The sequence below is a fragment of the Telmatherina bonti genome, assembly GCF_933228915.1.
Source record: "Telmatherina bonti genome assembly, chromosome: 6".
Lineage (NCBI taxonomy): Eukaryota > Metazoa > Chordata > Actinopteri > Atheriniformes > Telmatherinidae > Telmatherina > Telmatherina bonti.
Window position 1 is genome coordinate 25550864 of NC_136624.1, and position 26500 is coordinate 25577363.

The 26500-nt window shown below is 38.6% G+C and overlaps 1 protein-coding gene across 1 annotated transcript in view; it reads left to right on the top strand.

Annotated features, from left to right (window-relative positions):
- The window catches only part of LOC306757454 (zinc finger E-box-binding homeobox protein zag-1), a gene marked incomplete at both ends in the record, with an annotated part of 28887 nt that extends 7094 nt beyond the window's left edge, over window positions 1-21793 (top strand). Inside the window, 7 exons of the mRNA XM_079242503.1 lie at window positions 12118-12402; window positions 14040-14249; window positions 17371-17558; window positions 17774-17885; window positions 18165-19666; window positions 20578-20761; window positions 21183-21793. Of these exons, the coding sequence (XP_079098629.1) occupies window positions 12118-12402; window positions 14040-14249; window positions 17371-17558; window positions 17774-17885; window positions 18165-19666; window positions 20578-20761; window positions 21183-21793 (3092 nt within the window). The remainder of the gene's footprint in view (window positions 1-12117; window positions 12403-14039; window positions 14250-17370; window positions 17559-17773; window positions 17886-18164; window positions 19667-20577; window positions 20762-21182) is intronic.
- Window positions 21794-26500: the final 4707 nt, after the last annotated feature.

Sequence of the window (26500 nt, forward strand, 5' to 3'; positions counted from 1 at the left end):
AGTGCTCTTTATCACCATGTAACAATCTAGTAGATAGCCTTATCGTCTTAAAAGAAATTCTCATGGTACATGACAGGTTTTGGTATTGCAAAATTGAAAAGCTTGGGAGGTTTTTAATTTGAAAAATCAGTCACTTTTAAATGAAAATAGAATAGAAAGGGTAAATAAAACTATATGAAGTAAAGAATCCATTTCTTTTTCCTTTGCGGCTGTGTGATTAACTTTGGTACCTCAGGGAAACAGTGGAGTTATGATTATACAGTGCACGTGTCCAGCTTTGCAGTGAGGATGGAGGGGGAAATAAGTCATAAGTCAGCCTGGCAGCATATCAGAGGGAGGTAACGTCATCTAAATGATACAATAGGTAGGTGTGAACGTATCCAAGCCTCATACTGGGACAGGGCTCCGAAGTCACAAATCTGAAAGGTTTCTGTCCTTCACTTCTTTCATCGTCACCAATTTTTTTGCTCCCTTTAACAGATTTTCAGCTTTTTCTTGTTATCTTCTGTTATCCCTCTTTCTTCCGTCTCCGTCTTTGTTTAAGTAAAGCTCTCTGTTTTACTATTCCGTCTACTCTCTCTTTCTTTTCATTGTCATCCGTTTGATCCTTCCTTATCGCTGTCTTTGTGTATCTCAATTCTTCCACCTTTTCTCCTGTATCCTGATTTACCATTTTTATCCATTACGTCTCTTCTATTCTTCTCTCTTTCCATCTATCTATCCTCTACTCCTCCCAGCCTGGACTCCCTGAGCCCTGTACGGTCGCCATCATGCCCCCCCCCTTCTCCGTGTACGCCTCCCCTGTCCCACTGACACCACACGCTGCTCCCATCCCCCGAAAACCACTTCAAACAGCCAACGCCATCAAAGACCACAGTCAGTCAGCCAGGCAGTCAGCCAGCCAGCCAGTAAGGCAGCCAGTCAGCCAGCCTTCTGCTTTGACTTAAAATTACTGTCGTCCCAGTCGCAAGGCTGCTTTCCTCTTCTGATACACATCAAAGATCCTCTTAAACTCCCCAAGTTTGCTTTTTAAACGTTTTTCTTGTTGAGTCTTTTTTTATGTACATTATTTCACCGGTTGAGGTTTTACACTCGCTCTTTCTTTCTCTCTTTTTCTTCTTGCCATCACTTTTTTTCTCCAACATGGGCCAGGTCAGTAATGACATGCACACACTTTCTTGTGCAGCTCTGCTGTCTTTGCATTTTTCTTCATGACTTTAATTAGTTTCTTTTTCAAGGCGTTGGTTTGGGCTTCACATGCACTGCACTCACACTCTCAGATGTGCATATGCTCCAAGCAGAAACTAATATATGGATGTGTGTAAACAATATGCAGTATGATTCGTCTTCTAAATGAGAACTTCATAACCACAAAAAGACCAGTTTGATAATGTGTGTTCTTCTTCTTCTTCTTTTTTTTTTGCCTGCATGAATTTATGAGTGCATTCAAGGACAGAAAAAGTGACAAAGGAAAGCAGTGGGACAGACAGGCAGGGACAGAGGGAGCGTAGACTGGGTGTGAAGGCATGCGAGGAACGTTTGAGAGAAAGACAAAGGAAATAAAAGTAGAGTGACACATCTTTTCTATGTTTCAAAGCCTTCGAGGTCACATGTGGTTACTTGAAATGTTTCAGTGTATCATCATCTCTCATTGCGGAGGATGTAATGTCTTTGTGGACCAGAGGATGGCGCCACATTTGTATGTTAACCAGGGAGGAACTGAACGTCTGAGCCAAACACAGAGTCTTAAAAAGCAAAATGAATTGTTACATTGCAAAGTATTTGATCATACTAGTATGTCTTTACTCTAGATTTATTCTTGAATTTGTAGCGAATGAATATCAAGCTGAGTGCCATTGTCAGCTGAGGGAGTTTGTTTCTGTACATACAGGTGTACTGCCTTAATGTGGTTTGCTGTGAACTTTTATATCTTCATGTTCCTCAAAAATCATGTATACTACAGACTTTAATACAAAATCCTTTAAAGGATTCTACATCTTTAGACAGAGCCAATGGGATACCAGACATATTTGTTTCACCCTCAAGACAGATCTGTTCTGAGTAATGTAAAGTCACAACTTGAATTGAAGCGACCAAATCCCACACTGCTCAGCTGTTAAATTCAAAGAGAAGTTTTATTTAGCATGTACCCCTAATAAAAAAAAACTTCAGAACCTTTGTACGCTTTCAGAGAATGTTTTAATATTCAAAAGGAGCCACTATTGTGTGGTTTGTTGCACCAATGTACAAAATAAAGAGCCACATCAGAAAGCTGGAACAGTCCCTGAGCATTTTCATGTGTAAGAAAAGAGGGAAAACAAATTTGGAGGGGGGAGACAGGGGTATTTATAGAGTGGTGTGAGAGTCTCTGCAATGACAGGATTCTAATGAAGCAGGGTTTGGGTTTTGATTCACAATGCGGTGAGTGCGTGGGTCCCTCTGTGACCGTTACTGCATTCCAGCACCGATCCCTCGGTACACGGAAACCAGTGCGGGCCACAGGAGGAGGCGGAGGGCCAACTCAAAATAACGTGTTCCTCTAACCAAGCTAACCTTTCTTACAAACACTCGTCTCGCTTCCACTGCAGCAGATGCACACAGAAAGCAGTGGCACTGAGAGTGTGTTAATGCAACCTTTTACATGTACATACACACAGTATGAATGCAGTCGCTCAGGGAGTTTGCCCCTAAAGGTGAGTCACTGACACAGTAAGTGAGTCAGATTGAGTAACTCAGCATGACAATAGCAGTTAACTTCACAATGATGCTGTCAGGTTGATGGAAAATAAATTCATTGTGAAAGTTCATTGTGTTGTTACGGTGAGAAAGGTGATGATGGACACTGTCACAGGCAGTTAGTCAATGTCGTCAGGACAAGGAATAATTAATATTTACTTTATTAATCCCTAGTTGGAAATTTGTCTCTCCATTTGACCCATCACTAGATACCCTCTTGAGTAGTTGGCTGCCACATATCAGCTCCTATGAAGAATGGGGGGGGGTTAAGGGGTTAGCAGTGGTGAACCACTGCACCTCCTTCATTGGGGAATGTCTTAAATAATATCTAATAACTGATTAAACCAGTTGACAATATATGTTTAAGGGTCTGGCTATGTGCACTAATTTAATATTAAAACATTGTTGTAAGATAATTTACAGAACATATTTTTACATGCACTGGTAACAGAGCTTGGTAAGCAGTTGCTCTGACAACTAAAACATGAGTTAATATTATTGTATTAGATTTTAAGGTTCAAATGTCACACAAATGTCGGGAAACCACATAGATTTGCTTTGAAGGTCAAGGCCAGTGTTAATCAGGGAAACATTTCTTTTTTATTTAAATGTTGTTGTGGTGGTCCACAGGACAGGTTAACAAGATGGCAAACATGCAGGCAGCTGCATACAGGAAACCTCGAAAGGAAGGAGACTGACAACCACACAGAGGCTTCTTGCACACCTCTTCACTCACACCTTGCCTTATTTTTGCAAAGAGAAAAGTGATTGCTGTGTGTTTTAATTCAACAAGGCAAACTTGGGTAAACAGCTCATTGTCGTATGTTTCTGCAGTTTTTAGCACTCACATTTCTCACAGCAGCTAGGCTGTGTGCAGCACCAGATAAAATATTTTAAAAAAGAGTCAAATTCTTATCTTTACTTATTTGTTTTTTTTTTATTCTGTTTAAAGCTTTGTAGAATTAGCTGCTTTTCTGTTTTAACCTTTCCAGTGTTAAAGTTCTTAAGGCATACTGAGATCCAGGATTTATCTGTCTGATCCACCTGTGATGCACTTTCTCTTTTTTTTTTTAAATACATCAAGACATCGTTTATATTTTTAGTACTTTTTGTACCAATGCTGCTCCAACACATTTTGTAATACTACATTGTTAAGTCCTGCTGAGTCAGCCATGTCCAGAAACTCTTAAATATTAAACTTCTGCGGTACACCCTGACAGCAGTTCTCTCCCTTGAGGTTTAACTGAATTGTGAACGGGAACCCCTTGATTTCCAAACAGAAGCATGACTTCCACTGTTGCTAGGTGACCAATTGTCATCCTTCGGAGGCAAGTAATCCCTCCATATCAGAGATCGTTAGTAGTTGAGAAAATAATACTGTGAAAAAGCATTTGGATGTGTTGTATGTTTTCTCTGTGGGCTAATCCACTCTGCATCACTGACTGAGTGCTTCTTCATCAGCTCTGTATGTCTTTCAAATGATATTTCCTCATAAACTTTGAATGGACCCCGAGCTCCTGTTGGGAAGTGATAACATGTTAAAGCTCTCTTTTGGGAGATATGTCCCGGTGTTTGCTGGGATTTTGGTGCTTAGATGGTTAAAACCTCTGTGGCTGGTTTGGGCTTATATGTGTATTACCATCAGCTAAAAAACTTCAAGTTAAGCCACAAGACCTATTTGTAAGGAGAGATTGTATTTTCTTGTTTTAATGATACGGTGAATGATAAGCTAATTGTCCTCTTCTCTTGAAACTGATGTTTCTGCTAAAGTCAGTGTCAGGGCCGTGCATCATTTAGCATCATTATAGGCTACAAAAATATATCATGGATGTCTACGGTTGACTCACCACAATCTAAGAATACATATAAGGGGTAGGAATCTACAAGAAGGGGTGAGTGTCTTTCTCCGTCTGTTTCTTGTATTGTAACTCTGTGTTCTCACTTCAGTAGCACATATACTGTGCATTTTTTTGTTGTATAGACCACAAGGTATTTGAGTCCGTTTCTCTTGTCTTCCCATTTTCACTTTTTGTCTTTTTTTTTTTCATTTCTAAAATGGCAACCATATTTTTTTTTATCTATTTATCTTTTTTAAATACTTTATTGTGGCATCTTGTTACATTCACTCAAAAATGTTTTAGTGTCAGAACATCTCTTGGTTTTGGAAGTGGCGTATGTGCCAATTAAACTGTTCAAAAGGGAGTGTAATATTTGTTAAAGTGTTACTGTATAAAAAGTCAGAGATATGCAGTATGCATCATAAGTGAGTAAAAGGAGATTAGACCTATCAGATGCATAAAAAAATCAAATGTGAAGAGCTAAAGATACTAGCAGACAAGTGACAACAGCAGATGTTATGTATATCAGAAGTTGTTTCTTCTGAAGTAGATGAGCTTTCCCTGCTGCATACAGGCTTTACAGTAACAGCTTTGTTAGCTGTCAGAGCTGGCTTTACTACAAGGTATCTGAGCTTATTTGCTGTTGTTTTAATCTGTTATTCTTTTGAATCGTTGCAGGTTTCGACCAAGCATGTGTTTGTTGCCACGATGTGACATATAGATAGAGGAAAACCAATCAGCAGAGCTGATACCCATCAATTGTCAAATGCATTTTGCCCTTTCACGTTAGTCAAGGCATGCGTACACAGCATCAGATTATTACATTCAGTGTCTTTTTGGGCAGTACTTTGATTTGCCAAGCATCCTCTGAAATTAGTCACAGAAAAAATTAAGCCAACGCCAGCGCAGTCACACTGAAAGTGTAAGTTGTTGACAAATCAACTTTGCGAGTGACTCAGTGAAGCTAATAAAATGTCGAAAGGAGTTCTATTTCTGTGTCACAAGGGCCATAACTGAACAGAATCGGTAGAAGCTACACCAAACAAAGGCGAAATAGTTTCAGTACCATGTCACACTTTGAAGATCACTGCTTATTTCAAAGATCTGTGTTGCCGCTGTACACCCTCGGATCCTCGCCGAGCCTTGATCAATATGAGGCAATTAGCTTGGTGTTTATTTCTTTAGCTGATTGTTTTTTGGAGCGTTCAAAGTCCAGATGTCAACCCGGCTGCACATTCTGTGGTGGTGGTTTAAATACTCTGACAGGGTGGTGTCGACTAATGAGCAGGACATGTAACGGCATCTAAAAGCTGTGTGCTGCTGTGGCAATAAATGGGTTTCCACTTTTCTATCTCTGATTCCATTTGAGATATTGTTGGAGCTTTGTGCGCACACACGCCAACACATCCACACATGTTTGTTAATGTGTGTTTTCTTTGTTGTATTTCATCATATTAGTCTTTTGTTTGCAACAAGTTTTGCTCACAGGTCATGTTTGTTTTTCTGCATTTTTCCATACCCTAGCATGTTTGTGTGCATCTCTGTGTTGAGGGGATTTCCCCCCCCCTGTAGCGAGTTTTTCGGTTAGATATAACTTGGGAACTTCGTGTTAGGGACAGCTTGATGTCAGACTTTTGGTCTGTTCATCTGTTTTAGTCTCGAATCCCTCCATCCTTTTTTGCTCTCTTATCAGCATCTTTCTTAACCGTTGTTTTCTGTCTCTCACCTTTTTTGTGCAGTTTTGGCTTTGCACTATTTGCACTAGTCTCTACACCTCTATGTCTCTCCTTACTTTAACACGCACCACAATGCTGTGTACCAAGCACACTGCAAAAATGCAGAATCACAAACTGCACTGCACATTGCCTTTTAGCATCTCTTCCTCCACACCAATGCAACCTTCAGCGCCTCTGTCACAGTGTCACACTTTCAGTCTCTCTGATTCTCAGCAAATACAAGTACAAATGTTTCTTTGTGTGTGTGTGTGTGAGAGAGAGAGAGTGTGTGTCTTACTACTTGTCAGCAAAGAAAGCTGTATCTGCTCAACTTTAACTTAACTGTGTAACCTCAACTTTCATATCAATTAGTTTGTAGTTGTTTTCAGAGTTATTAGATAAACCTTTTATCAGCCACATTCATTTTGTAAAAGTGCAGCAAAAATTACATTATCATTATTCCTGTTGGTTAACATTTTATTTGATCATCTGTTATTCATTCTCATCTGCACAACCGAGAAGAAAATAAATACTGGTGTATTCACACAGCAGAAAATGCATTGGCAACTTTTCTGTCCTTTTACTGTTATCAAATACTGTTTTAAAGATTTTAAAAGAAAAAAGGGAAAAAAAGATCTGTTCATCTGTTATTATGTATGTGGGCAACGTAGTAGATAAAACCTGATTTAAACACATTGATATCAAAATGCTCTTTGAATTGTTGAGTGTTAATTCAGGTAAAACCAAACCAGAAATAGCCACTGTACCAAAAATCAGAAAAAACCATCACCCACAGTGTCAGCGAGTGTCTGCTGAGATGAAGGATAATCAGTGGGAGGTGTTTGTTCTTGGTTGCGGTCCTCCCCTGACTCATTTTGTGAATGTCATACCTCAGGTATGAATAGGAAAGCTGTCACAGTGTGAATTTCTTCTATTTTCTATGTTTGCTTTCTGCGATACGTTTTGCAAGGTGATCGTTGTCAACAAAAGTATGGTCTGCAAATGAATATGAATCTACCGCTCATCTGAACCGCTCTCGTAGGTATTGTTAAATGACATTACACTTCCTGATCTTGCTTTTTGTTTAGCATGTGGGTGTTTTTGGCCTTCATGTTGTAATTTACAGAATTTAAGATTTCACAGTGTTTCTTCTGGCACCTGTAAAACCTGCTAAGTTTTGCGAACATAAAGAATACGTTTAGATCACATATATAAACAGAGGTTTTGTGTCAAATATTAAAGAAAGTGCTAGTGCTTTAAAATAGATGTAACATGCATCCTTTATAATGACACAACGTTTGTTACAGTAGTAAGTTTTTAATGTGCAATGTGTATTTAATTTGTTGAATCTTTGCTTACATCTGATACATTTAGCATGTTGTACTGTTGGACATTAGATGCTACTATGATCTGGCTTGGCTACCACATGCATTTGTCAAATCACACCAACATGTATGACATCAAATCATGTTTAACATGATATTTCTTGTGAGTGGCTAAATAACTTTATTTATCCTAGATAGTTTTATTAGTGACTTTATGTAAGTATATAAAAAAACCATAAAACCTGAGCTGTGTTATGTTTAGCACTGCGCTGTCACAGCAAAAAGGTTGCTGGTTTAGGCCTCAGCTAGGGAAGGTTTGAACAGCAGCCTTTCTGGAATATACATGTTTGCAGGTGCAAGTACTCTGATTTCTTCCCATCATCAAAAAACATGCACACTAATTTAAATGGTTACTCTTAATTCTTCCAAAGAGTGAGTGTAAGTGTGTGTGAGCATGAATGTTTTTTGTCTCTGTGTTGGCGGCATTGGCCTTGCGTTGGCCTTGCGCCTGACAACCTGTCCTGCTAATTGCTGAGATGGATTCCTGGGGTGGGCTCCAGATTCACTGCGACCCTGAAATGGACTAAGCCGCGTAGAAAATGAATAAATATCTAAAAACCTTCGATGTGGAATTTGAAATTCAGAGCTAAACTCAGGTCTTTAGAATAGCTGTTGGACTGATTTATTATTTTTAATTTTAAGCTTTGCACAAAAGTGGAGTTGAATTGTTTTTTGTTGTTTTTTTCTTTTAAGAAAAACATTAAAATTGCAACTTTTCACATATCTTACACAAATCCCTTTTAAAGTGTCTTATGGGGAATCTCTTACACTTTAAACAACGGCATAAAAATACCGCTATTTTTCTTTTGGGTGTTCACAGAGTATTTCTGTTACCAGAATGTCTTAAACTAATAGTTGCTTCTGAAGTTTTTTTTTTTTTATATTGTTGTTATTTATGGATGTTTTTTGTCCCAAACAGGGTATATAAATCTATTTAATAGCTTTGTTCATATTATATCTCTGTCATTGAAGCTTTGGTATAGCATTGTTTAATTGTAAAAATAAGCAGAGCTGGATTGGTTACATTATGTGGTAAATTGGGCCTGGCCTTGTTTGTTGCCATTTAAAACCAATAGAAACAAACAAGGTAATTCCAAGGTAATTATTGCATGCCTACCATTTAGCCACATAATTACTGAGCCAGTACTAGATCACATGTGTGCATCGTAAAATAAACTGCAGCTTAGCGTGTTGCTGTACAGTAGATGCTCTCTGGTATATAAACACTGCAGAGTGAGACCAGCGCTCAAACCGTTTTCTTTGTTCTTCGATTTTCTCTTCGTGGTTTGTATTTTAATGTTGTGTAATCGGTCTTCATGTGTCCCACGCATACTCAATCGTAAAGGTGTTCAAGCATTATGCGCCACTGACTCTGGAAAGTTGACTCAACTATGTAAATATTAAAAGAAACTACCATAGGTCATCAGATCATCAGGTTAGAATCAAAAGGGATCACACACCATGGTGCTGCATTAGTGACATTTTGCATTTCCAATTTTCACTGATGTTTAAAGCTAAAATAAAAAAAGGATGAAAGGAAAGAAAGAAAAAAAAAAAGAAACTATAGACTTGTTTTTGGCAGCCTGGCCAACCGTCACTCAGATGTTCAGTCGCTGTCAGGCAGGGAAAGCATCAGACAGATTAAAATAGTGCTGATGTATTTCATGTGAACATGCTGTTGTTGTCAAACTATCAGAAACGGTCCCAGAAGACAGTGATCGACAATGTCAAGCATGATGCAGCACGGTTCTGTTATTACTCTCTGAATATGAGTCATGGTCTTCCCACGCACACTACAGTGTATGCACAATAGAAGTGTACTGTTTTCCCTTTGCTGTATATCAAACTTTCTTAAAACTTAAAACTCTTTAGCCCATCACGTTTAAGCCCCTCTCTAGCATAATACACATCCTGTAATTGCAGACAATTGCAGAACATTTTGGCTGTTCAAAGACTTTGCTGTTTGGCTCAAACTGAGAAAATAACCTACTTGAAGGATGCGATCGCTATTCAAATAAATAAATCAGTAAACCAGATAATAAAAGCCATTCCAGCTTTGTGCTCAGCACATGCAGACTCAGTGTCACTCAGTGTCATGGGAGAGAAAATTAAAACCAATTTCATGTTAATCTTAACCAGATTTTCCTCTTATCATCTCCCAGTAGTATGCCCCATCATCCCAGTAATCTCCTGTGGGACTTTTAAGTCAACTTCAGCTAAATCACATAACATCATAGGTTGGCATGCTGCAGTAAAACACATTCAAAAAAACCAATTTAACCCTCCCCAGAAGAACAGATAATTCTATGTATGTACGCTGTATGAAACATGCTTTGGTTGACCGAGCTCCGGTGAATCAGAGTTTTGCATGAGTGGAAAAGATATGGGATTTTATAAAGCTGAGGCATACAAAACATAGCTGATACAAACAGAGACACATGTAGGAGTTATATTCTGAGATTAACTACTTAAATGAATGTTTGTTCAGTGTTTGTGGGCCGCCCCTTCTGTAGCTCCGAGACTCCTGTTGCTGTCTCAGTATCGGACTGAGTGTGTTTGATTGTTTCTGCCCCCGTGATGACAAGTTTATGATCAAAAGTTCAATACTGTCCCCCCTTGTAGTGTTACATGACTGCCCTTCCGTGCCGTAAACTGCGGGTCATAGATGGATATGTGAAAGAGCTGAGAGCAAAGTATTCATCAGTTAATCTATTGAGGGCGTAACTGGAGCGTCTCAAGTCAAAAGGAACTCTCTCAATGATGACTTACTGTTGTTTTGACATTTTAATGAATAATCTTTGTTTTGTGAAATTTAATGAGCTGTAAAACCGTATTTTCTCTCAGATCTAATGAAAAGAGAAAAGAGGCATTCTTTTGAGGCTAAGTAGAAAAATAAGAAGCATGGCAATATCATATTTCTGCGTTATTTAAACTGCATGCTAATCAAAAAACCTTGTTTCACAACAACACAGAAAATAGATATAGCTGACTGCATGTTGGCACGGCTGATGTCACCCACCCCTCCACAATGGTTTGGCTTTCTGTGGTGACACATTTCAAAGGGTTTATTTACGTTCTTAAGTGGTCATTACTTGGTTGTGATTAGATATTGCCAATCAGCAAGAGGAAAGTAGAGCGTCCTCAAAAAGAGCTTTGGAAATAAGATCCTACAGCTGAAATTCCAGGCATGTGTTTGTGATTTATTCTTTTATTTTTTTTGCCATGGGAAAAAGTAATGTTCCTTTCTAGCGTTGCTGCAGTCTGAGCACGGAGAGTACGTTGTTAGTATAGAGTACGTATGTGTATTTCTCTCTCCTTCTGTAAAGGCTTGTTACATTGTCATAACACACCTTATACACAAGTGATTTACTCTGCATGTGCTGATATTATCAATATAGGCATCTTTTTATATATATTTATTTTTATTCTGTGCTTATTACAGTCATTTTTCCATTTGAAGCTAAAGTGAGACAAAATAAAATAAAAGTGATACGTAATATGCAACATGTGGTATAATTACAGGGATTATCACAAGATATTTTAGCGCTTGACGTTTGATCACCATGTCTGGAGTTTTTTTTTTCTTCTATTTTTTTATGAACTGATGGTGATACTTTTTTTTTTTTAACGTATCTTTTAAACTTCTTAAAGTTTAGACTGAGAAAGAAGCAAGACCAAAAATGTTTCTTTGCTTTTGTTTTTCTATTGTACAGTGATAATGAAAGTCATGTTTATTTTAAAAAAAAAAAAAAAAAAAGGTGGAAATGACAGTTAAAAATAAAGCAATAAAGAGATGGCTCAGGCAGGATTATTTCCATTATCTTTTAAATATTTTTATTGATCTATTTTTATTCATTAGTGTCACTGAATATTTTTCACTCTGTTAAAAGGTTGAAAAAAACCCATAACTGATTAAAAATGTCTTTTGATTATTCTGTTTGGAATCTCTTCAAAATGCACATAACCATATAAAATGTCACATGATATGCACTGAACAATTTGACGTGGAAACAATATTTTCCTAATTTACAAAGGGGAACCTTGAAGTTCAAACAATAATGATGTGCTCTCTTTACAATAATATTAATTTAAAAAATCTGAACAATTAATCTGTCAAATTTTTCCAAAATAGTTTGAATATCTAGTTGTGTTTTTCCCTGGTTGGTTTCAGTTCCCTGTGACTTTTCTTTCTTTAATTGCCTACTGCAGTTTGTTCCACTGAATGTACCGTAGCTTGAAACAATAATGAGCACGTGCATTTGGAGTAGATGTTAAAAACAAAACAAAGCAAAACAAACACAGATTTAAAATTAGTCTTAATAATATTAATTAAAATTTTAAGATTCAGTATAACAATTTCACATATCACTAAAATTATAAACAACTAAATTTTACATTTGCCGCAGCTTTAAAATCTTTCTTTGTCTTTTCTCCATCTTGTAGTAGATGCTGAACAAGTGAGTTCACTGGGCTCTGAGGAGGAGGATGACGTGGGTTTGTGGAGCCTGGAGCCCCAGGACTGCAACGAGAACCTGGACAAGACAAGCCTGACACCCAGCGAAGGGACGGAGGAGCCTGGCAGTCCGACTCAGTCCATGCAGCCGCATAGTGTCAGCCCTGGTAACAGGAACTGTTGGACCCAGGTAGAGTCAGAGGCCAAGGCTGAGGAGGACAGCATCTACACATCCAGCAACAGAGAGGAAGATCAGGAACCACTGAGGATGTACTGTAAGTTATAGACTAAATAAAGTGTCTTGTAAAAACCCAAAACAAAAAAAAACCAAAAAAAAAACAAAAAAAAAAAAAAAAAAATATATATATATATATATATATATATATATATATATATATATATATATATATATATATATATATATATATATATATATATGCAAACATACATACACATACATAGGCAGCAGTTTATATTTTTATAAATATATGTGTGTGTGTGTGTGTGTGTGTGTGTGTGTGTGTGTGTGTGTGTGTGTGTGTGTGTGTGTGTGTGTGTGTATTTATGCAAAATGAATATGTTCATGTGACTGCTGCTCAGGACTCCACAGTATATGTAAACAAGTTTGTGGTGTTTTTCTGATGCAAGAGACGGTCAGTCATGATGCTTCTCAGAGCCCTGTAGATACACCTTCATATCAGCTCCTTGTGAAACCATGCCTTCCCTACAAGCTGTTCCTTTTTTCACTCTTCTCTTTGAAAAGGCAGTCTTCTGAAAGCATGACAAAAGAACTCATCCCACACAATGTCACAATATTTCCATGCATCAAAGAGGTGACGTTACGGTACTGAAATCAGCACTGCACGACGTGAGGCTTTCTCTTTTATTTAGGAGAGATCAAAGGCCCATACGGCTTGCCTACTAACAATCACTTAGCTCCCTCGCCTTGTGTGATTTGGCTTTGCCTGATGAAGGCAAAGCTGAGTTTTTACAACACTCAACCACACAGGCTCTTCTCTTCACCACATAAAAACAGCTCAAAATATGCCAACATCTGCAAACATTTGAAAAATCTTCCTCAAAGTCGCTGTAAGCAAAGCTGATTGGCTTGAGTTGTGATAGGAGGCGCCTTCTCTTCTTCTTGTTCATCTGTGGCTTTATCTCACCGCCTGCCTGTCACTGCTCTCAAGGGCAGGAACGAAAAAAAATAAAATAAATAATCTTAAGTTTAGTTAGTTGCTTATATGCCCAACCGGCTCCTTGAATTTATTGTTTTATCTTTGCGCCTTTACATAAACAATTTAGTCCTATTATATTCAATGTCACTTTGTAATTTATCCCCATCCTGTGAACACACAGACATGCTCTCATACATGAGATGAATGTACGAACAAAGCATATACACTTACACAAACACTGAGACACTAACAAATAGTAGATGTATAACAAGCGCAGCCAAAGCATGACGCGCCCACCGACAAGAATTTAACTTATCAAGTGGAAATCAAAAGGATTTTAGATGAGCCAAAGCTAATAAAAAACAGTACATATATGAATGTGCATCCTCACTGCAAATTGCCTGATAACCAAAGCTCTTTTGTTTTGTGTAGAACATTTTTCTGTTCTCTTCATGGCATACTTTATCTTCAAAACATGAGTGAAAATATTGTCGTCTTTGGTTCTACCTTTTTTAGTCAGTTTCTATCTCAGTAAGATACTAAACCTAATAAACACATTAAATATTGCAGCAATACTAACATTTTGTGTAACTACTAAAAACATGATGGAGGGAATGCAAGTATCAGAATTAATCTGTTTCGAAATGCTGTAGGCTGATCTTCAGGTTACCATAACCATGTACCTTATGTTTCAAGCTGTTTCATGTTCTCTGAAATATTTTTTTTCAAACCAGATAAGAACTCAGAGTCCCAGAGTGCCTTAGAGAATCTAGCCCACTATAACTTTGTGGTCCAGCTGAAGAAGACCTCTCCCTCTGCGAGCCTTTTGGATCACCTGAATCACAACGGCAAACCAGCAGCATACCATTCAAGCAGCAGGCATGATGAGCTGCCTCCTGCCATCTGGTCACCAGGAGCTCAGCACTGCTCACCTGAGGGAGCAGGTAAAATATGCCTCAGCTGCCATCACCCTGGATATATAACATAAAAAATATGCGACATCGGCTGTGTTGTTCATTTTCAAAAAATGATCTGTGATCACACAGTGATCGTAAAAAGCTAACACATATATGTTATTGTAAACACAACGGTCCTAAGAAAACAGAACATAAAACTATTTTTCCACATATCACATTTTTCAACATTGTATATAAAACAAGTCAAATTTATCTTCATCACTATGCTGGATGTAGTTGGTTTATTAATTGAAATTTTGCTAAATATATGCTAAATTTAATTTTACTTTGTATTATATAAAATATTCACCCAACAGAAAATGACTAATATAAAAACTGTAATATATTTTTGGCAACAACATCTTAAAGCAGATCGTTTTCAGTTTTCTTTGAAACATGGCACACATTAGTCACATTTAAAGGTGGAGTATGTAAGATTTTCAATATTTTTTTCAAAAAATTAACTAAAAAATAACTACAATCATAATTACATAGTATTTTTTAAACATGTAGGTTCCAGTCTGTCCATATTTGATGTGTTGTTAAATTACAAATTTAATTAATGACAAAGACCCTTCTTAAATGTTTGCCTACCAGTAAAAAAATGTGCTTTTTGTCATTTGTCATTAATTAAACTTGTAATATAATAACGCATCAAATGTGAACTGACTGGAACCTACATGTTCCAAAAACTTTCTAATTCTGATTTCAGTTATTTTATTAGTTAATTTATTTTGAAAATATTGAAATCTTACATACTCCACCTTTAACTCTCGAACAATACAGAACTAGTGTGTTGAACTTAGAGGATGTGAAGACAGTAGACAGAGCTCACAGTACAGGCTCACACCTGTACACTTACAGCAGTGTTTCTCAATTCTGGTCCTCGGGCCCCCCTGCTCTGGATGTTTGATAGGAAACAACTACTTTAACACGCCTGAATGAAATAAAGGGCTCTTTAACAGGCTGCAAAGAACTTGGTGAGGAAGTTCAATAATCTGACTCAGGTGCTTTGGAGGAGAATTATGTCTAAAACATGCAGGGTAGGGGGGCCTGAGGACCGGAATTGAGAAACACTGACTTACAGTAAGGTGAACTGGCTGTCAAACAGGATCCAAGTTCCATTAAATAGAAATAAAAGGCTTTATCTATTATTTCTGCAAACATTGAGCATGTCAATGGTAACAAACCATGAACATGCTCAATGCGACTGCACTTTTCTGGACATAGATGTCTGATGTTTCACCAGGCATCTGTTGGAGCCTCTTCTCCAGTGTGGGGGACATGGCCCCCAGTGGTCCGATCACTCTGGGTACTACTGTTGCTTTCACCCTCCAGACCTTCTCCAGTTCTTCCTTGAGGCCTTGGTACTTCTCCAGTTTCTCATGCTCCTTTTTCCTGACATTTTCATCATTGGGGATGGATACATCGATCACTACGGCTTTCCTCTCCTGCTTATCCATGATTTTTATTGATTTATTTTTACTTTTATTTGATAGGGACAAGTATGCTCCATGAATGATGGCACTTACTACAGCGTTTTAGCCAAGGCTAATTTTCAATGCCCGTCACGATGTCCAGTTGGTTTGGCCCACATTATTTTATCTGTCTGGATCTGGAAGTCCCAGGGATCTTAGCCCTCTCGTTCTCCACCACCTTGGGGAGAGTTTCCTGCTGGAGCTTGGAGGTCTCCAGTCCATACTCTGCACAGACGTTCCTGTAAACTAGGCTGGCTATTTGGTTATGGCGCTCCATGTATTCTTTGCCTGCCAGTATCTTGCACCCTGCTGTGAGGTGCTGGATTGTTTCAGGGGCTCTTTTGCGTAGTCTGCACCTGGGATCCTGCCTGGTATGGTAGATCTGGGCCCCGATCACTCTGGTGCTCAGGGCCTGCTCCTCTGCTGCCATGATTAGTGCCTCTGTGCTGTCCTCAGTCCAGCCCTTGCCAGCCATTGGACTTGTTTATATTGGCCACTTTGGTGATCTGCCAGTGGTACATCCCATGCAGGGGCTTTTCCTCCCATGATGGTTCTTCCATCTCGTGTTCCTCCAGACTCCATTGTCTGAGACATTCACTAAGTGCTTCATCCCTTGGTGCCATCTTCCTGATGTATTAGTGGAGCTTGGATGTTTCATCTTGGATAGTGGCTTTGATGCGCACTAGTCCCTGGTCCCTTTCTTTGCGCTTAGTGTATAGTCGCTGGACACTGGACTTGGGGTGGAACCCTCCATGCATGGTGAGCAGCTACCGTGTTTTGACAACCATGGTCTGAGCTTCCTCCTTTGGCTCACTTATTATCCCAGCAGGGTATCGGATCACTGGCAGGGCATAGCTGTTATTTGCCCAGATCTTGTTCATGCCATTGAGCTGGCTTCTCAGTACTTGCCTCACTTGTTGCTGGTATTTAGCTGTGGCAGCTTTCCTTGTGGCTTCTTTATGGTTGCCATTCACCTGTGGTATGCCCAGGTACTTGTAGCTTTCTTCCACATCTGTTATCCTGCCCTCTGGCAGTGCACTGCCCTCCATATGGATTACCTTCCCTCTCTTTGTCATCATTCGCCCACATTTCTCCAGTCCGAATGACAGTCCGATCTCCCTGCTGTAGATCCTGGTGGTTTGGATCAGTGAGTCGATGTCTCACTCACTCTTAGCGTACAGCTTACTAAAAACTAAATGTGCAGTAAGGATATTAAGACGTGGAATCTTATTCTTACCACTGCGGCTGCAGCTCTGCTACTGAAAGTGTTAAAGATGCCCCTAAAACAAATAAAAAGAAAAGAAGAAGGACATCAGAGAGAGGAGCTGTGCCATCAGGCAGAAGCTTTCCCCTGAGGGGAAAACACCAGTATAAACTGAACCTAGTATATCAAAGCTACAGAGTGAGAACACGAGAGTGTGATTGCAGGTACACCTTTATACAGTGTGACTCACTGATGTGCTTACATACAGTCTAGCATCTGTTCATGCATGCTTGGATAGTTCTAAGGCCCAACACTCATTAAGAGTATAATATGGTTTATAAAATGGATGAATGGAAATATTTAATGAACATGTTAAAAATGAAGGAGTCTGTGTGAAATGTCACCTCTCTCTGGCCTCTACATGCAGGCAGGAGCCAGCAGGCCTGTCCTTTCTGCCATAGGATGTATCAGCGTGGAGCCTCTTTGAGGGACCATGTTAAGTATTGTCAGGAAAGGGAGGGGGGGCACATGGTCTGTCCATTCTGTGGATATATTGCCCCCCTTAGGTCACAGATGGAGCGGCACCTAGCACTGCACAACCAAATACAGGACAAGGTGAGATACAATCTAACAGAAACTAAAGGTAATAAATGTAACTACAATAAGTCATTTTTTAAACTGTATTATATTCTACTTTTTGGTTTGTTGTACTTGCTGTTTTATTAGAAAGCTTGGGTTTATTTGACTAAAGCTCATTCCTTTGCATACCCTGAAAATGCTCCACTTGTGTTTTGCAGCATCTAAATGATGAAAATATCCTGTCATTCTAGAGTGCCATTACTTTAGACCAAGGCATTGAGACCAGGAAGTTCAAATGTCTGCAATGTGGGAAGGCATTCAAGTACAAACACCACCTCAAAGAGCATCTCCGCATCCACAGCGGTGAGGCAGAATAACATCAAAACAGCTGTACTCGCCCATCAATTTGCTATTGTCTCTGTTGAATTGCTAACCTTCACTTACTCTGAGAATTATATGGTCTAAAATTATAACTAAAGTGCTGTGTTGATTAAAAAAAACAACAACTACAAAAGTTTACATAATTCAGTACAGGACAAGATCATTATGGAAAAGGATCTCATCCATGCTGTAGGAATTTTTAACTTAGTCGTGGCATTTTTTTTCATAACCAGTGCCTGCTCTCTGTGTCTCATCTTTTAGGTGAGAAGCCCTATGAGTGCTCCAACTGCAAGAAACGCTTCTCTCACTCTGGCTCTTACAGCTCCCATTTAAGCAGCAAAAAGTGCCTTAGTGGTGGAGGGCATGTTGGGGTGAACACAGGGGTTACTGGTGGAACATTTAATGGACATAGTCAAAACTCCTACCTACACTCTCTACCAACATCTCCGTCTGCTGGAAGAGGTCGATCCATTCATGAAAAAGGTTCTTTGTTGGCTTCACAAAACCAGGAAAGTAGCAGGCCACTGGGTCAACTACCAGCAGATCCTCACCAGCTGTCATTCCAGGACCTCACCCAGAACATCACAAGTCCACATGGAGTCTCAGATCTGACGAGGCTTTGGGACACTTTGCCAGAGCTCTCGCTGAGGACCAGTTTTACTAAAGGAACAACTCTGCTGCCTTGTCTTCACTCTGGTACCAAATTTGAGCAGATGCTGCAGGAGATGCTTCACAAAGATGTAAAGAAAGATGAAGAGATGGATAAAGATGTAGAAGAAAGGAGGTTTGTTCCCAATGGGGGAGGACTTGAGAAGAAGGCGTCACCTGACAGAAGAAGGGTAGAAACGACATCAAATGAAGTGGACAGAGGTGTAGTCGGGGTCACATGTCGCTGGTGCTCGCAGCTTTTCCCCAACCTGGCAGTGCTTCTGCAGCACGAGCGTTACCTCTGTAAGATCAACAGAGAGGCAGTTGAGCTGCCTGAAGGCTTTCAAAAGAAGGACCACTCCTCACCACCTTTGTTCTTCCCCAGACCTGCTCCTCAACCAGAGAACAGCAAAACAAGTGAAGTTACCAACGGAGTCCCCGGAAACAAGTCACCATCGCAGAAACCCAGCTGGCACTCTGTCCCGCAACAGCTTCTGGTCGCGATGCAGTCTCCATCACCCCACCACGAGCCCTTATCCTCACATATGTTCTGGTCCAGCCAGGAAAAAGGAAGCCCAAGTCAGATTTTACATCAGTCCCCAGAACTGTTATCACCTCGAGGCAGAAAAAGAGTTTCCTCCTCAGGGTTCAGTTCACCCACATGCCTTGACCTCACCAGCTGTCCGCCTGAGATTTCCCCACCGCAGAAAGAACCAAGCAGTCCCTGGTCTGCACAAAATGAACCACTGGATCTCTCCTTGCCCAAGCAGCTGTCAGAGCAAAGAGGGAGAAACAGAAGTCCTAATGGCATCTTAGGCAGAGTGGAAAGGAGAGCGCTTGGGACACAGCAGCTTGGTAGACCGAGTCCAACTTCACATCTGTCTCTGCACCAACACCCAGTCTTCAGTGGTACCAGAACTGCTGTGTTTCCAGCCTCTTTGTACAACGGGTTTCCAATCTTCAGTCAGTCCAGTGTTGGGTTTTCAATGCATGATGAAACTCCGTTCAGCCAAGCAGCTAACAGCCCGGGATTTCTCTCTCCTGTAGCTTACATGATGGAAGCAGATGCAGAAGCAGCATTAAAAAAGATCTACCAGGAGAGACAAGGTGTAATGGTGAGTAAGTCTTTTCATTCCAGAATGTTTGGACACACTTTTCTATTAAATTCAATGGGACATTGTGTCCAAACCTTTGACTGGTAGTATAAACACACACTATATATACATATATATATATATATATATATATATGTATATATATACATATATATATATATATATATATATATATATACATATATATATATATATATATATATATATATATATATATATATATATATATATATATATATATATATATATATATATACATATATATACATATATATATATATATATATATACATATATATATATATATATATATATATATATATATATATATATATATATATATATATATACATATATATACATATATATATATATATATACATATATATATATATATATATATATATATATATATATATATATATATATATATATATACATATATATATATATATATATATATATATATATATATATATATATATATATATATATATATATATATATATATATATATATATATATATATATATATATATATATGTATAGTGTGTGTTTATACTACCAGTCAAAGGTTTGGACACAATGTCCCATTGAATTTAATAGAAATATTAAATATATATATATATATATATATATATATATATATATATATATATATATATATATATATATATATATATATATATATATATATATATATATATATATATATATATATATATATATATATACATATATACATATATATATATATACACATATATATATATATACACATATATATATATATATATATATATACATATATATATATATTTTACAGCATTTTATCATCGTCTACTATAGTAGAAATTTCTTTATCAGATATTTTTGTGCTGTTGTTAGAGTTGACATTGTTTGTCCTTCAGGGTGAGGGGTTAAGTCGCAGCTCTCTGGACTATCTGTCTCTCATTGACGACGGTTTCGAGGTGGAAGGAGGGCCGGCAAGGAAGAGGCTGAGGAAGACAGATGAGGGACTTTACGCTTGTGACATCTGTGAAAAAACCTTTCAGAAGAGTAGCTCTCTGCTCCGACACAAATACGAGCACACAGGTCATTAACAGTCTGGGGATACATATGTGACATTTCCTATTTTCTCTAAATAAGTAAGCTTTTAGTTAAAGAAACAGTTTGAGATTTCGGTAAAAATGCTTGTTTACTTTCCTGCTGATAACTGCTTGCATGTAAGTTAATTACATCTACCCTTTTTTTAAACTATTATTTATTTATTTATTTTGTAATTAGAATAATTTAGAAACATGGACATTTTAAATACATTTAGACAGAGCTAGATTTGTTGTTTCACTTCTTTCAGTCATGACGCAATAATAAAAATAAAATAGAAAAATTATTACTTTCCCTCAAAATATTATATTATGTACATAAAAAACACAAACTGACTGTTTTTTTTAAAAACTTTTTTTTAAAACTTTTTTTTTACTAAATAGATTCCCGCTTGTTTGTATAATTACAGGCAAGCGTCCTCATGAATGCAAGATTTGCAACAAGGCCTTCAAGCATAAGCACCATCTGATTGAGCACAGCCGGCTGCACTCCGGAGAGAAACCCTATCAATGTGACAAGTGCGGTAAGCGCTTCTCTCACTCAGGCTCTTACTCCCAGCACATGAACCACCGCTATGCCTACTGCAGCAAAGACCAGGATCCAGACCAAGACCACGAGGAGGTGCCTCTCCCCCTGGTAGCTGGCAGCAGCCTGGTGGGCAGCCCTGAAAACACCCCTCTGTCAATAGATGACACCCAGACTGCCCACTCCTTCCTCAGTGACTCTAGTCTGGATGGAGCTCCAGATGCCCTCAAAGAGGAAGCAGAAGAGGAGGAGAGAGATGCAGAGGCACATGCGAGTTTGTCAGAGGCCCCAGATGAGCTAGGAGGTAGTCTCACCCGTGAATCAGCTGTAAGGGAGAACGGAGACAAAGACGAAGAAAGCAGTTATGCTACAGCAAACCGTATCGACAATACAGAAAACAGCCTGTGGGATGGAAACACTGAAGACCAGAATAGAGACTTGGACAAATGTGAACTGAGCCTGGATCTAACAGAGTTACCGAGAATAAAAACCTAAGGTGACTCTAACGAGCCATTCGAGTGCATATCTTTTCATTTTTCTATGCCCCCCCTCGTATATAACAGCTCCGCTCTCAGTTGTTTTACAGCTTGAAGAAATGCACAAAACCACCAAAGGTTACATGACCTTGCAGGAGAGGAAGCCATATCAGTTTTTTCATAGCAATACAAATTGCAGTATTTTATCATGTAAAATAGACTTGATTGAACTTTTTTTTTTGTTTTTATGTTAGTTGTTTTCCAGGACAGATAGCACAGTTCACTGAGTGAAATGAGGTCGTCTTACACATCCTGTTGTGACATTGTAGAAATCTTTTAAAAATGCTCTCTGCTGCTGTCTGTTGCACAAAACAAATATTTATGTATTGCAATGATACAGTAACAACTGTTTTGTTTTGTTTTTTCACGTCATTTAAAATAACCTGACAGTTTACATATAGACTCACACCGATTAATAGACTCAGAAACCAAACGTTTACAAGTTGCAAAGACATTTAGTTTGGATATATTGTGCTTTTAGTGCCTGTGGTCAAGGCCTGCAGCCACATCAGCAGACACCTTGTTAAGAAATTTATTCTTCTTAATGAGGGCAAAAATAATGTATTTCTATCTAAATTATATTTTTGATACATCAATTTTCAACTTGAGAAATGATTGTGAGATGTTCTCCATCAAAAATGCACATGCAGGTCTTGCCTTGTATCAAAGTTTGTGAGCATTTGTGAATTTTTTTTTTACAATAGAAGTTATACTGGCAGGATTTTTCTTATTTATGCTGTGAAATCAAAAGGAAAAAACCAACTCTTGCATTCAGGTCAACTACCATGCTCTGTGGCTTTAATTAATCAACCATCCGCTTAATGTTTCAAGCTAGCAGAAAAAGAGGAACCACTGAAAGGTGGCTTTATTTATTGTTCACACAAACGCAGTGAACTGCTCCTTCTTTAAGTGCATACCTTGCTCGGACAGTCATTTCTGTATCTGTTTGAGTTGTTAACGGGACAAAAGATGAAGTCAGTGTCCCGGGGGGATTTTCCCCTCGAGGCAGCAGACACAGTTTACACTATTTTCCTGTTTGCCTGATAATCACACAGAATCTTGATGTTGTGTTTAAATTTCCGCTATTTCTCATGCTAATTTACATGTGCTGCAGCCTCACACGTTTGAGTTATCTTTTCAGGTGTGGCAAGAGGGTCAAGACTCAGGACACATACATTGGTTTTCAACTTCCTCTTTCTGACTGCAGTGTAGTCAACATGAAAAGTGCCTCAGATGTACTCAGACACTGAGCGATCCGACAAAGCCTTGGTATGATGAGATAAGATGGTGGTGCATGAGGTGTTGCTAATCTTGCAGCATTCATGCATACTGTGCATCAAAGACACTTCTTGGTCATAATAGGTGTGTATGTGTGTGTTTATCGTCAAATATATGCATAAGTGATATGCATATGTGTCACACCATCATCTATCTTCTTCTTGCATAGTTCCTTATCTGTTCTTTTAAGGTGATAAATATTTTTCTTCCACTCAATTCCTGCAGTTTTTTTTATGACATGTACCATTGTTTTTAAAATATTTTCTTTGCACCTAAGCAACTTTTGTATTAACCCTTTTTTTTTTTGCATGTTTGTAATAAATTTGTATACAAATTGTCACCAGAATCTTCTATTTCATTTTATTTTTCTAATTAAAAATGTAAATATTTTCCTGTCCTGTCCTGATTTATGACCTAATAGTAAACATTTTATTTAAAAAAAATATATATATTCCTATTACTGGCAGGTTAATATGTTTGTTTTAATTCTACAAATTTTAGGCTTCTTTCATTTTTAAAGTAGCTATGATGAATGTGAATGGCACATTACACTTATTTTAAATCAGAAGGCTGAAAAATGCCACTAAAAGACTGACTAAATGCTAAGGCATTTAATTTTGATACAAGCATGGTATCTGCTTTGGAAAGTATTGAGTCTCGGCTGTTTTCCACGCAAGTAAACAGAGGTAAAGATCTGAAAAGAGCTTTCTTATGCTGTTCTTTGTGGCTCTGTCAATTAGCATGATGATTCATCGGAGCTGCCTGCGTTGCTAGTAAAAATCTTGAGTATAAGCAAGGATTATGGTGGTGATGTGTGTGTGTGTGTGTGTGTGTATGTGGTTGTGGGGGAAACTTACCGTAACCTTAACAGGTGCCATCCCAGGTTAGGTTGCTGCCATGCATCAGTAGTGTTAAGTCAACTGTAGCACCTACAGTTGCTGATGTTGTCTTTCTCTGGTTTAGGTTGGGCTGATAAAAGCTGTAGAATGGCATCTTTTGGGGAAGTGACTTCACATGTGCTTGGCTACCCTTCACTAGCTGGAAACATCGGTGTCATATTAGTGCAACAACTCTCATACATGAGCAACAGGTTGTCTGGATGGGTGCTATGCAAGTTTCATTTCTCAGAAAGAGTTTTGAACGCAGCTGAAGATGGAGATGAGTGGTGGGTAGAGAAATGTTGACTGACATGTCTTTTCTTTCATTCTACCTGTAGCTACTTTATAAAGTAAATAACAGAGAGTGGAGACCAAAGTCTTTATCTTAATCCAACATAATTAAATTCAGACAAAGTGTCTATCCCTCAGTGGCAGAATCGGTTAAAAACTTAAAATCTACCCTGTCCAAAGATCTCCATTCAAACATCAGCGGTGAAAACTTGAATGAGGTTTGAGAGCTGCTTGGCTGAAAAACATATACCAGATGTAAACATTTCACAACCTTCTGATTTACTTCTTTTCACAATTCTCATAAATGCTACACAGACCCAAAATCATTTTGTCTCAGTGATGCCGCAAACAAAATAACCACCTACAGATGCAAAACGGCTTTGGAAATAATGTAGAGTTGTTGCATGACATCAGTCCAAGTGTCAAAAAATGTGTTGTTGTAGGCAAGTTTTTTCTTCAAAAGTTTACTTTGCTTTTTTTTCCCTCCACAACGACACAGAAGCACAATTTGTATTTAGCCTTTAATTAAGCACAAGAAGGAAAGAAAGACAATAGAGCAGAATGATGTAAGAGACTTTGACTCTTGCTGCCAGCAAACTGCTGATTAGGAGGGAGGAGAGTTTGATTGCGTCTCTGATGGAATGATTCTAATTTTAGGGGGTGATTAGCGCCGTCACACCAAAGTGGAATAAAACACATCAGAGAGCTCACTCTGCAGCAGTTTAATGCCTCTGGGGTTTTATTGACAGGAAAAATCCCTCCAGTCTCAGAATTTGGGGTAAGAACAAAACATACAGCACAATTGGTTAATGAAACGGTGGACGCATCAATAGTTTCAGCTGTCAGAATCTACTTGCATAATGGAAATAATGCAAACATCTGATATGAGGAGCCCTCTGGTATATTGCTGTGAAAAAAAAAACATGAAAGAGAGACATACTGACTGAGTGAAGTTCAAATAAACACTCATATATGCTGTGCACACATAGATTTGGATTAAATAAACAAGAGTGGTTTGTCTAGTCAAGCTGAAAATATTTCGGAGTCAATCAAACTTAAAGGACGTCCTCAGCAGTGGATGCAGGATCAAGTTAAGACAACTCCTCATCAATCAGCTACACACAACTCGAACCCCGTCCAACAGGCTCACATGACTTAAATTGATACAAACACAAAAATGAAGGAATATATTTAATAACCCCACCCCCCCCAGCAGTGCCTCCCTTCAGCTCTTTTTCGTCTTTTGCCAAACCCACAGTCAATATAAAATTACCCAGGCCACAGAGTGAGAGGGTTTGAGGGGAAAATCCACATTTTTAAAACATATGCATTTCCAGTTCCCCTTTTGTTCTGTTATTAAAAGCAGCATTTGCACCAATCACAGGGGATGCTTCCACCCGCCGAGTCTCCGAGGCCCACATACCTCCACACGCCTCCACTATCTCTCACGCAAGCCTTTGCTCGCTACGAACAACCTGACAGGCATTCATTCATTCATTCATTTTCCGAACCGCTTATTCCAATTCAGGGTCGCGGGGAAGCTGGAGCCTATCCCAGCTGGCTTTGGGCGACAGGCAGGGTACACCCTGGACAGCTCGCCAGTCCATCACAGCCTGACAGGCACATCCTCAGCAAATATCACAGAACCAGATCACATCGGTTTCTTCATGTTTTTATTGGAGCAGAGTTAATCAGGTCCAAGTCGCATTTTAACAACATCTCAAAGTCCAAAGCTTCAGTTTGACTATAGCCAAAAGTATATTTAAGTTACACACCGTATGCAAAGTGCTACTAGTTGACAGTCAATATTTCACATATTTACACTGTAACCATTCAAATTTAAACAAGTTTGCACTAATAAAAATATAATTTCACAAGGAAAGTTCTGAAGGTCCACAATCTACAAAGTACTAAAAAGGAACTTTTGCTGCACTGTTGGCGAATTCCTCCCATCGATGAAATCACATTTTTTTTGGAGAGTTCTCTCTCATAATCTCAAAAATCAGAATTAAAACTTCCATTTCAGTGGAGATGCGGGAAGATTTACACGACCAACTGGGTTCTTACCTTTTCACTATATAGCCACACTAATGCTGCAGGTGGCGTCTGTGGTCTGTCTTGCAAGACATGTTGGTGCTTATTTTTTCACAGTGAAATGGTTCAGCTTACTTAAGTTCCAGTGCTACATTAAGACACGAACCTCTTCATGTTCCTTCATA